At 33.1% G+C, this 13,740-nt stretch overlaps 1 protein-coding gene across 3 annotated transcripts in view; it reads left to right on the top strand.

Moving 5' to 3' along the window:
- LOC130445048 (uncharacterized) overlaps positions 1-13,740 on the top strand; it is a 140,780-nt gene that overhangs the window by 17,423 nt on the left and 109,617 nt on the right. For all 3 annotated transcript variants that reach the window (XM_056780532.1, XM_056780534.1, XM_056780533.1), the window contains 9 exons: positions 6,026-6,320; positions 6,713-6,893; positions 6,979-7,276; positions 8,366-8,454; positions 8,645-8,866; positions 10,488-10,655; positions 10,927-11,139; positions 11,214-11,602; positions 12,762-13,107. In XM_056780532.1, coding sequence (XP_056636510.1) covers positions 6,026-6,320; positions 6,713-6,893; positions 6,979-7,276; positions 8,366-8,454; positions 8,645-8,866; positions 10,488-10,655; positions 10,927-11,139; positions 11,214-11,602; positions 12,762-13,107 — 2,201 coding nt within the window. The remainder of the gene's footprint in view (positions 1-6,025; positions 6,321-6,712; positions 6,894-6,978; positions 7,277-8,365; positions 8,455-8,644; positions 8,867-10,487; positions 10,656-10,926; positions 11,140-11,213; positions 11,603-12,761; positions 13,108-13,740) is intronic.

Below are 13,740 nucleotides of genomic sequence, written 5' to 3' on the forward strand. Positions count from 1 at the left end.
TTGAGATGCATCTATTTTGAATTGATGAAAATTGTTTCTTTTTTAGTAGCAAAAATTTACATTCAAGCATAAAATCCCTAAAATTGTTGATAAAAAACCAATGGGAGGGAAAATGATTCTGATTATACGCTTTGTTATATATAAAAAACGGAAATTTTTTCATTCTGAAACACATTATTTCTATAATGTATGAATAAGGAATGCCTTTAATATAATATTTCTTCCTTCGAATTTTATATTTGTTCAATTTATTGAGTCCATGGAAATAAATTCATCGCTTAGACACGAGCTTTGACTTAAGTTAATATTAACCAGCAATGAACTTTCTGTCGGTTAGCGGTACAAAGTGAATTAGGTAAGTAGGTACTTATGTATACCTTACGTCTCGACACACCTGCTTGTGGCTCGATGCCAACTGACAATAAAACAAAACATCATAATAGATTCGAAGAATCTAAACAGGACTTTGTGTACAACTACTAAAAAACTGTACAAACATCATTATGTGTAATTTTGGCATACTGTCTTAATATATCTCTTTTAGTTTTTTTTTTGGTTTTCTATTGTTCGATTTCCGTTTTATTGATGTTTGTAGAAGCTAGAATCAACACTTCAATCAATTATTCCACTACCGACAAACATATTAAGCGGTCACGAACCAAAGACAAAAATTGAACAAGAGCGCACTTTAAATTTAAATGAGAACGTCTTTTTCAATTGTAAACAAGCATTTTGTTGATTGGCAACGTTTGCCATTCAAAACATCCTTATGATTATTTGAAATTCCAAGTTTAATGTCATTCTAAATTTGCCTATTTTATTTTCAAAATGGGGCAGTTATACAAAAACATTGCATGACATTTGTGTTAAAACTGATTTCCTTTTTGTTTTTGCAGCTTTTTCACTCACTAAATAAAACATCACTCACATCATGAATAAATCAGTATTTATATGTTATATATTCATGAAAAAATTAGTGAGAATAAATTGAAAATCATAGTTATCACGTATGGATAAGCAATTATACGTTTGGCGACGTAATTTTTTGAAGTACTATAACGTGTGTTGTGATAATAACAAACTTTTGAAATTGCTCAAGAAATTTGAAAAACCTTCAAATATGATAATGAATCGCATCGGAATAGCTTAAACTTTAGAACTAAGCGAATCCATTTAAGCTAAAATGCCTCTTAACACGCCGAAAACGTAGAAATACACTTTAAACAGTTTTCTATATTCTGTAAGAAGCGAAAATTAATTTTTTTCTACGTCCGTTATAATATTCACGTTTTTTTTTATTCATTCAATAGTGGGCTGTGAACCCTTACTTTTTCATGTCAATTCGTTTCTCCGATAAACTCTCACACTTTTATTTCTTGATATTAGGAATCAATACCTTTTCAAAAATTCCCTTATCGCAACATATTTGATTTTACCTAATCCAAAAAAACTACCATGGGCATACATTTCGACGCTCTTCTGCGTCTCTATTAGTGGATTCCAGTGGTGATAAAATTCAATTGAAGAGTCACGGTGGGTGGAAATCCAACACAGTTTCTGAGGGTTATGTAGACGACTCAATAAAAAATAAACAAATAAAACAAAATAAAAAGTATTACTCACTTGTTGCATAAACAACTATTATTATCGTAACGAATACCACTTGTCGTAATCGTGATAAAAAAACCTCAAGATTTATTTTATTTAATTTAATCGATTATTTTCGAAGCATTGGAAATATTGTAACTGATTCTGGATTCTGCAGGATTCTAATTCAATTACTAACATTCGCTAATTCGAAACGTATACAAATCGGCAACTTGTAAGTCAGTAAAAATATCTGAGAGTAAAGGCGAGTTTACACGGTGCGAGCTAACGGGTCAGTTGAGACGGCAAGTAACTGTATGCCAGCTATTGTTACCGTTTAAATGGATCCGCCGAGCTACTGTCTCTTCAAGGATGGGCAGCTACTGAATGCGAGTAACTCCAAGATTTTTTGATTTAACTGGCCCCTTGCCTTCCCCCACGAGACATTAAGCCAGTAGCTCGCATCCTATTCGTTTAATTTGAACGGCGAGTACAGTACCTTGCTAGACAGTAGACACGACGCGACGGCGCGCTCGCTGAACTTCTTAAAATGGCGGAACGTTGGAGCGGCCAAGAAAACGTGAAATTCGTTAACCTGTATGGAGACCAAGAAAATTTATGGAATTTGTTCGATTCGGAATATAAAAATAGAGATGCACGGAGAACTTCGTTACAGCATATTGCTAAAGAAATGAATATCCCAGGATTCACTGAGAAAGATGTAACTAAAAAAATTAAAAATTTGCGTTCAACATATAACCAAGAACTCATAAAAATTGAGAAAAGTAAGAAAAGTGGTAGTGGTACAGACGACATTTATAAGCCTTCTATAAAATGGCCAGAAAAGTCAAGGTTATTTCTAGATTCACTCTAGCTGGGATAGCTTTACGCATAAATGTGTCACAGCGTTGAATACCTGTAGTAATTAAATTTAAGAGAATTTCGAACTGTGAAGGCGTCAATCGCATAACAGCTTGATATTCACAAGGGTCCTGATAATATAGCTCTTTCATAATCATGCTTGTAGCTCCTGAGGATTTATTTTGCAACCAATTTCTGACCCGAATCCGTCTTTTTCTTTTTCTTTTCAGATCACTTTCCATTTCTTTAATCAACTCATCGCACAAAATTAAGGAAAAAGATTGTATTACCTTGCGTATCGCAATTTTTACTTTCGACATATTTTGTTTGTGACCCGCAAGCTCACTGTCTCGCAGAATTTTGATACCGTACAGCTACTTAACTAGGTGTAAACGGGTGAGCAACTGCATATTTTGGTCCCCACTCGCCAAGTACAGCTACTGTTTACTGACCAGCCCAGCAACTGGCACTGTGTAAACTACCCTTAAAGCTTCTAAATTATTAAAAGACAATAAATTCAAAGTTGATAATGATGACATTATCGCTGTATTCCCAAATCCATCAAACCTAAGAATAACATACAAATTTTCCCCAATTATGAAAAACCTGTTGATGTATTTGAACTATAAACTGTTTTCCTTCGGTAGTCATGCAAGAAATTTTCAAGTCTATATTTAAATTTGCATGTGGCAGCTTTTATTTATTTGGTTCGAAGAAAAACTTTTATTTAATGAAGAATAAAAGAAAATTTTAAATTGGGATATCTTTGGTTGGTGTATAATTTTTAATTATCGTTAAAATGCACACTCAAGAGAAAAATTTTAAAAAGAAGTTTTAGGATGACATTGAAATAAAATAAAAAAAGCTTTAGGGTGACATTGATATAAAATCCAACGAGCAAAAGCAATATCGTGTAGTTTCAGTCCAGTAATTAAAGTCACCCCGAAAGAATTATGAGTTTGATACGGATTATTTTTGTTTTCTCATATGCCGCTCCTACATTTTAACTGTCTGCATTATTAAAAAATTGAGACAACTGTATTATTTTCACATAAAAATTTTGAGTAGAAATTTATTTCATTAAAAGTTATATACGAATTAAGCCAAGAAAATTGTAAATCACATGAAAAATTTAACTTCATTCCTGTGAATAGTAATTGAAAAATTCAAAGTAAATAATACTATAATTAGTCTTTTCATCCATTTCTTTCGATTAACAATCATTTGTTGGTCTTCTTGGAAAGATTTGGAAAAATAGATGGACCGGAAAGAAAAGTTTTCTTATGAAAAATAGTTACTTATGTATCAAGGCACTGAAGTCATACAAAAAGAAACTTTAGGACTGCGTTCCATATTATATTTTTTTCAACATCGTTCAGTCTCAAAAATACTTAAAATTGAAGCGAGCGGAATAGTGCCCCGCTTAACTACACAGCTGAATAATTTTAGAAAATCGGCATGTGAATCTTATTTCTTCCCATTTATTTATATTGAAGTATAATAATTCGTAACTTCATAAGATTGTAAGCTGCTTGTCGTGTTTACTTAAGTTCTGAGAAAGACAAATATTTATAATTGGATAATGCTTTATTCCTTTTCAAAATATTTTTCATTGAGATCATTTCACTTTTGCATGCGTTTCAACAAATTGTCGAGGCATTTTTTCCATTCGAATGGTTTCCCTGATTTTTTTCGAACATTTCTGGAATACAAGTGCTGGTGTACCATTCAGTATTGTTGGTTTTGGTTGATCCAATGAAACGGTAGGAACATATCCAGTTTTTCCGAATAAACAGGCGATAGACGACTTTCAGGAATTCATCCTGTAGCGAAGTACGACCACAATTGAATTCGGAAAACCAGCGAAGCGAGGTGGTTCAAGATGGTGCTTCATGACCTAAAGTCGAAGCGAGTTGATAGGCACGCTGTTGTTGGTTTAATCCACATCCAAAATAATAGAAAATCATCGCACGAAAATATCCACCATTTAATTCCATTTTACACCATGATGAATGTTTTAAGTATCTGTAAACAATTCAAATAGCATTCATATGAAAACACGTTCAGAGTACGATTATTATGTCAAACTGCCGTCAAACATTAAGTTAATTTAACAAGTTACTTCAGTGCCTAGGTACTGAAAAGCAATTTTACTTTCTATCGACCAATCGGCATTGATGTTTCACTTTTCTGTCGATTTCGAGGAAAAATATTTCTCTATTTTCTAAGATAAAATTAGTAATACTAACAACCTTCAAATTTAGTTCTAGAAATGAAAATTATTATAATACAAATCACATTATAAGAATCGGAACGGTTTTGGCTGGTATCCAGTCTATAGTTAGTGATGATAATGGGTAAAACTATTCAGTCGAGTTCATATACATGTAATTAATTTATTTTGGGTTTGTCGCAATACCAATGTTTATCTTAAGAATGCTCTATTTATTTAGTCTAGCGTTTAGAATCAGAAGTATTGAATTTAAGTCAGAATAATCCAGAGCAATATATGCCAATGTCAGAAATAATAATAAAATTTTTATTTGATAAACTAAAATATCTGATTTATTCAGTAGAACACAGTTTTCGCTTATGCATCATATTCTATACATTATTCTCTCTCAGAAAAAAACAATATGGACCGACGAACAAAATAAAATGGTTGACAAAAAAATACTAAAAACCATTCGCTCTAAAGCCACGATAAGAATAGAAAACCTGTCAGTATAGGTTGTACGATGGTTGCTGGTTAAGTTTTAAGATATGGCAACACTGATATGAATATGTCAAATCTGATATTGACATAAAATTGGTCGCACTTCGCTATAAGATGAATTTAGTGAAGGTCGTCGAAAATCGGCAGTTGTGCCAGAAAACATCGATGTTGTGCGTAAACTGATATTTCAAGATCATAAAGTGACATACTGTAAGCTTGAGGCATAATTGGACAATACTTCTACTAGTATACATTCAATATTGCATGAACATTTGGCTACCGAAGGCACTTGTTTACGTTGACTAACGCATGATGTGACAATTGCTCAAAAACAAGCTCATATCGATTGGTGCAAAGAAATGGTAAACGAATGGTAAACCAGCAGTTGATTGCCAGAAGTGTTCGAAAAAAATCAGAAAGACCAATAGTAGAAAATAAATTATTTATTTTCCACCACGATAATGCGAGATCACATACATCAGTTCAAACAAAAACGTTTTTGAACGATCAAAACATCGACTTGATGGATCATCCGCCGTACAGTCCTTGATTGGTACCCAATTATTTTTTCTTATTTCCGCAGATTAAAAATAAATTGCGAAGTCAACGTTTTTCTACTCCTGGAGAAGAGGTTGATGTGTTCAAATCACATGTTTTGAAGGTTCCTCAATCAGAATGGAAAAAATGCCTCGACAATTAGTTCAAACGAATGAAAAAATGTATTTCTATTATCTTAATGGGAAAAATATAGAGAAACAATAAAGCCATATCCGATAATGAATATTTATTTTTATTTGTCCATCTCAAACTAAGTAGCAGTTCTCGTGTGCATGTATGACCAAAACTTATCATTTTTTTCAGGTCAAAAGATGGAGGCGCACCCATCGTACCAGAAAGAAGAAGACAACTCAGAATCAATAATAACACTATCCAACTGGCATTGGATAACGTTCATAAAGATGACGCTGGCCTTTACACAATAACAGCGAGGTCACCTCTAGGCTCTGCTTCTAGAGATGTCGAACTAAGGGTTGGTGTTTGCGATAAAGACGGTGATGAACCTCCGGCGTTCCTTAGACGACTTAATAATTTGTCCGTCAAAGTTGGAACTAGAACTAGATTTTTGGTGGAAATAAGGAGCAATAGTGATTTGGTAGTAAGTATACTTAAGCTCAAATATTGCTTTTACATCCTTTTATTATACATTTCAGCTGGAAGTATAGTAAAAATTAAAGCGATCTATTTGATCCAGTACTATTTGATAACAAAAAGGGTTGGATTAATAAAAATATGAATTTGAAGTGCCAAAGTAACCATCGAATATATTCTTCATAATACAGCTTCTCAACACAGACCTTCGGATCTGTCTTCAAAGTCTTCTTTGTGGATGTACCTTACTAATTCATACAAATGTTGAATACCTCAATACAGAATAAGATTTATTGTATTCAGATCTCTTTACTTTGATGATGCATTGTACGATATTTCTAATAGTATCAGAATCTAATGATCCAATCCAATCGTACCAATAATTTGTTCCTATTCTAGGTAGAATGGTTAAAAAACGAACTAAGAATCAATGAAGGAGAGAGATATAGATTGGTTAACGAAGGAGGGTTTCATTGTGTAGATGTCGCCCCTGTTACTATTAAAGATATGGGCCGATGGACCTGTACAGCGAAGAACAAATGTGGACAAGCATCCAGTTCATGTCATCTCAACGTTCTAGGTAGTTATAAATAAATGATTCTCAATATATCATTATCATTTTGTTAGATGTTAAAAAATATTTGCTTGAAAATAATATTTTCCAGTACCAAAGACATACAAAGCACCAGAGTTCCTGGAAGAACTTCGTGCTCTTCTCACCGAACAAGGTACTGTCTCATTGGAGTGCAAGGTCGTAGGGGTACCAACACCCACACTCCGCTGGTTCAAGGATGGTAATGAAATTCACGCTGGAGATGTATTTGCATTAACTGCCGATCCCAACGATTTGACATCTCTTGGAGTATACACGTGCGAAGCTGTTAATTGTATGGGGAAAGCTATTTCCAGTTCCAAAGTACACGTAATCGATAATAAAGATGCATCACTTAAGCCAACAGAAAGGTAAGTATTTGATGTTATTAACGATAGTAACGATAATATAATCGTGATTTCCATTTTACTTAATTTCTTTGTCTCCAGTTTTTATGTTCTATTCCATATTTCGTTTTTATTTACATATGTTACGGTGAATTTAATTAATGCTGCGATCACATGTTACCAACTCGTCCACCACATGGACCGTGAAGCCGGTCTTGTTCGGTTATAATGGAAGATTCTGAAGTTTGACGAACGGAAACTTTTCATATTGTTTTTTACATGTTTATATTGTTTTTTTAGAACCAATTTCTAGAAATTCACTTTCTAAAATAGAATTATTCGAGAAACTCTTTTAGGTATAAATAATCTTTATTAGATAAAAGTCTGATGTCATCCGGTAAAATCGGGATAGACTTAAGTCAGGATGGTGACTAGGGGTGGAGTAGTAATATTAAGGCTTAGCAGGATCTTGGCTGGCCTGGGGAGCAGGCGTTGGATAAGGTAGGTTTTTTATGCCTGCCTGAAGATTCAGTCTTGTCTGAGAACTGAGTTTCTCCAAGCAATCCGATTGAACGACTTCGATACTGCAGGTATGCTCTCATTCAGATTGGTAATTTTGTGGGGACTCGGGTTTTATATTGGATTAGAAATTGTGTTTCCGTTGTAAAGTCTTTTAGGAACATTAGGGTATCAGTTGGCGTAAACATAGTTTGTATGCTGCAGTTGAAAATGGTGCACTTTAATATGAGAGTTTTCATGCTTTTTTGTCTCATGAGCTTGTGGAATAATTGCCAATACCCATGGCCTTGTCTTTAGTCCAAGCCGGCCGTGGTTTCAAGCATGGCCAAACCCTCAAAGCAGCTTGTTATTGTGCCACTTTGACAAGATTATAATGTGAAAGCAATGCAGAAATTGTTGTGTCAGCAGACTAATAGATCATATCGAGAAGAGATGAAGTATGCCTCTTTCATATTTACTGTCTACTGAAAATATAAGTTTTCCAATTTGAGTCGTAACCATGTTATCATTCCTCGTATAATCCAACCATAAAAAAGGATGAATCTCATCAAGTTTTTATTGAACCCTACAAAAATTCATTTATTTTATCTTCAGTTTGCCGACCGGACCTCCACCCAAATTTACACGAGATTTACAAGACGAAACGATAAAAATAGGCGATTCAATATTACTAACATGCCAAGGTAAGTGATGTATTCATACATAGTAAACTGTATACTTTTCTACTTATTTTATCAGTAAGAAAGATTTTTCATCTAGGTATTCAAACTATAAAACTAAAAGCAAAAAATAGATGAAATTTCTGTTATAGCGATGTCAACAAAATTTTTCATTCCAATTTGTAGTATTGCTACTCACGTTACTAATTTACAGTGTCTGTACCTCCTTGGCCAAAATCGATTCATTGGTATAACTCAGAAGGAAAAATTGATGATCAAATGCCGGGGAGTAGGTACAAGCAAATGGCAGATGGTATTGGAGGGTATATGCTTGAAGTGAAACCGACCGAAGCAGCTGACCAAGGTGAATGGAAATGCGTCGCGACTAGTGAAACTGGCGTCGTTTCCATTTCAACATGTAATATTAATATGATAAGTAAGTTTATTTCAAACTCCCAAATATATTTAAACTATTCGGGACGTCCATTAACTTTATTCTATTTATTGTGATATTATGTCTTCAATTCCTATTATTATTCAAGCATCACAAAAAACTGTACAGTCTGATCATATTAAGAAATTTTGTCTTTAAAACATCACTGTACCAATTGATTGTCCCTTCAACAGCATACCTACTACATTTCGCATTGTTTGGTACATATAGTCTTTCAAGTTTCAATTTCAATTCTTTTTGTTCTTATTATGCATTGAAATATGTATATATCATTAAATGTAGGTATTCCACTTACTGTTTACTGATTTTCTTCTATTCACGTACACACGTTTTTTGATATTATCTAGTCTATCTTCCTTACCAAATTTGATATGCTTTATATATGTATAAATCATTGAACTTCATTTTCAAACACTTCAAAATTTTAAATATTCTACACATAAATTTTTAATGACAATAAAATAATTTCATAAATTCGTACCATCAGTGTCACCAGGATCTCATGTAACAGAATCTTTTGACTAGATGTTTGTTTTACTCACACACACGATCAGGTTCTAATATCTATATCTATCTAATATCTAATATCTAATATCTAATATCTAATATCTAATATCTAATATCTAATATCTAATATCTAATATCTAATATCTAATATCTAATATCTAATATCTAATATCTAATATCTAATATCTAATATCTAATATCTAATATCTAATATCTAATATCTAATATCTAATATCTAATATCTAATATCTAATATCTAATATCTAATATCTAATATCTAATATCTAATATCTAATATCTAATATCTAATATCTAATATCTAATATCTAATATCTAATATCTAATATCTAATATCTAATATCTAATATCTAATATCTAATATCTAATATCTAATATCTAATATCTAATATCTAATATCTAATATCTAATATCTAATATCTAATATCTAATATCTAATATCTAATATCTAATATCTAATATCTAATATCTAATATCTAATATCTAATATCTAATATCTAATATCTATAATCTAATCTAATCTAATCTTATCTAATCTAGAATCTAATATCTATAAAATTCGAGTGCCGAAATTGATGGCTATTTATTAGGAACCCATTGTACAGTGCCGCACTATTATAGTATAATACCTGACATTTTAATAATCCACTACAACTAGTTTGGAATTTAGACAAAAGATTCTGCCACCATTAACTAAATACAAATTCGTGAGACTACCTGCACATTATGTAAAAGCATGTCTCTTAAATTGGAGTTTGAGGAAAAGTAAAAAAGGCTGAACGATATATGAGTATCTAAGAATATTTATCGGTACCTATTAGCAAAAGACTTCGAACCTTGTTACGCTCACGAGCATGGGAAATCTTTAGGTTTGAAAGTTTTTTAGTTTTTATTAATCACAAAAGCATGTATTCTAGTTTTTTAAATAATTTATCTATTTTTCGTTCTCCGTTCTGTCCCCAATCTCTCCCTTACTTTACCTCTTCTAGTAAGTGGAATATTTTTCAATCCAGCTGCTTTTCTTCATCAGAAATCTCAGGAATTTTTTAATAAATAGTATGAATTATTATTTTTTCAGTACCAAAGCACTTTAGAAAACCAAAATTTATGGACACATTGAAAGCAGTATTAACTGAAGAAGGATTGGTGTCATTTGAATGCAAAGTAGTAGGATCTCCAACACCGCTACTGAGGTGGTTCAAGGATGGACAAGAGCTTAAGCCGGGCGACGTATATCAATTAACAGGTAAAGTGTTACAGAATTGAAAATTCCCTTGATTTGTTTCAGAAGATACCTCATAACTTTATGTGAAATTACTAATCATGAAGCTGTAATAACTAACCATATATACCAACATATTTTTCACATTGGGCCAACAATAATGAGGTAATTGTTATTTCTAGTCACAGTCGCCTCAAATTTCTCATCTTGAATTCTAAAAATTGATTATTATTTGATTAAGTAATCAATTCTGTTTTACTGGAATTACTACTTTCATAAATTATTCAATCCATAGGTACCAATTCCTTGGGTTCTTACTGCTGCATTGCGAAAAATTGCATGGGAGAAGCTAGGAGCTCAGCTGAGTTAACCGTTGAGGATATCGAAAATCAACTAAACGACGAAGAAAGAGAACAACTTATTACCAAAAGCCAAGCTCCTAAATTCATTCAAGGCTTGAAAAGCACTGAAACCAAAATAAATGAGCCATTTAGATTCACCGTTCAAGGTAAATGAAAATCCAAAAGAACCCTATTATGTTATGAGGCTGCATTTTTGTTTTAAAACATTTTTATATTCTAGTGAGTGTAACTACACCTCTACCATACATATCATGGTACAGAGATGATCAGCCGATAACGAACGAACCAGAAAAATATATAGTTTTCCGCGAAAATCTCGGTGTGTGCCATCTCGATTTGCGACCCGTAGAACTCAACGATCAAGCAGAATGGAAATGTGTAGCTACGAATGATTTCGGCCATTCGGTTACATCGTGCTTTTTGAAAATAAGCATTCCAAAACATTTCAGGAAACCAAAATTTCTGGAATGTTTACGCGCGGTGTTGTCAGAAGAAGGTGCCGTTAATTTAGAATGTAAAGTTATAGGAGTACCGCAACCGGTTTTGAAGTGGTACAAAGACGGAATCGAGCTTAAACCAGGTGATATACATAGAATAACATCAGGACAGGTGAGTAATTAGGAGATATGATTGACAATTTTCATATTGAATTTATAGACAAATGTGGCACAATTTAGGTTACTCTAGTTATTATAATGCCAAATATAACCTAGTTCCCCAATAATTGATATTTTTTTAATGAATCAGAATTAATAACAGCATGATTTCTATTTCTTCCGGTTACAACTGCAACAGCTGAGTTTTTCTGAATTATAACTGATGAAAAATCATCTATGGGTCAAAAACATCTTCCAAATTTGTCCCTATTATCAGTAGGAACCAAATATCTCGAATAACTGAGATCGTCTTTTGCTGTATATGATGAAAATAATAAATTTTACGAATCAAAAAGAAAAGAGGATTCATTTCAGTTAAAAAACTGTGCTCAATAGCTTCTAGGAGAATTAATTGTGAGTTATGAATAATACTCAATAAGTTTTTTTATATTGTTTTATATAAAAACTTGAACTTCCGAAGGTTGTAGTGTTCGGGAAAGTTATGCCTTGGTAGATGATTCCCCAAGCTTGCACTTCTCCGAAGAAAGAAGTCCCGATAAATTGCTGTTTTTGGGCGTCTGCAGGTGTTTATAAGCCACGTCTGCCTGTCGAGTAGGTCTTGCAGATTCTACTCTAGATGGGATTATGCTGGACAGCTTGGAAAAACATGGTGTTATCGGTAAAATAGAGCCAAGTCACCGACCTTTCATCTATACTCTATGCTATCCAAAAAATACCGGTTCTTGTAGCGGTTAAAAAAGTTGATGCAGAGTACAGAGCTTTTGAGTCTTAAAGAGGGCTCCAAGTTTTTGTAAACCTACCCAAGCTAATTCGGCTTCGTGACGATGCCAGGTCATATTGCTCCCAACCTCTACACACAATAAGCGAGTTTGTGGTTTTGGCATGCCAAATCCGGTAAAAATCCTTCGTTGATGATTTTGGGACACTCAAGATATTTGTTTCTTTGGGCATATTACCTGTTAGATTGAAAGGCTTCCAACAAAATTTATACGAATATTTTGTTTCTTCACTCTCTTTTCTGAATAAGAGGAAGGAAAATGTTAGTTTATATCAAGTAAAGAGTGAATTTGATACTTCCGATTCACTACCATATAAATGTATCACTTGTTACATATTGTAGTAGAATCATGTTGTATAATAATTAAATATAGGATGGTACGTGTTGCTTGGGAACATATACGTGCGAAGCCAGAAACTGTATGGGAACTGTAGCTAGTTCGGCTTCATTATTAGGATTCGAGGACCAAAAACCAAGAAATCAACACGCTGAATTGGAACGCCAACTATCTCTATCGACCATTCAGGAAGAGAGAACTTCACAAATGTATGATACCGCTGGGGATCACTCTATTACTTTAGCCGATCACGGAGAAGTATCTTTCTCATTTGACGGTAAAGAGGTATCAGTTTCTTTATACGAAACTCCGGATTTGACAGAGGAGGAAGCAATTCAGGTAGTGGAAATGTACGCTGAGCAACTTTCTGAGCATTTTTCAGGTAAGTTCTGTTCATTTACTTGTAGTCTAAATGAACTCAGTCCAACAGTTGATTTTGAAGTTTCTAAAAATCTTCTAGTTTTTGCTGTGTATTCCAATGGTAAATCATTCAGATTTCAATTTATTTCAAAGGTTTTTCTCTTTGGAGTCGGTTCTTCCTTCGGGGTTCATCATTAAGCGATATTCCTATTTTTTATATGTCAAAAACATATTCTATTCCGTGTCTCTCTTAAATTTTTGTTGGCCTTCTCTAGGCAGATATGTTCAATTTCAATAGATCACTCAATAGTGATAGTGTAGAATTAGTCAGAATAAAATTTTATCAAACCCCGATTTTTTTCCTTCTCCAGTTTTTAACAATGAATATTTTTAATTCACCAAACGACAGATCATCAAATAACATAAAAATACGTTGTTGAGGAAATAGCTCAAACTAAATAAAACTATACTATGTCTTTTTTCTTTCTATTATTGGTTCAGCTCAATTTAGCTCATTGTCTTGTCCCCCATTGTTTGAGAAATGTTGGGTATTATACTGTTGGACATATTTTTTATCGATGCTGTTGAGTGAATGCAGAAATAAAAATCGAAATTATGTTCATTTAGACTATTAAGTTTGTCTGCTTATTTTCAG

The sequence above is a fragment of the Diorhabda sublineata genome, chromosome 6, assembly GCF_026230105.1.
Source record: "Diorhabda sublineata isolate icDioSubl1.1 chromosome 6, icDioSubl1.1, whole genome shotgun sequence".
NCBI lineage: Eukaryota > Metazoa > Arthropoda > Insecta > Coleoptera > Chrysomelidae > Diorhabda > Diorhabda sublineata.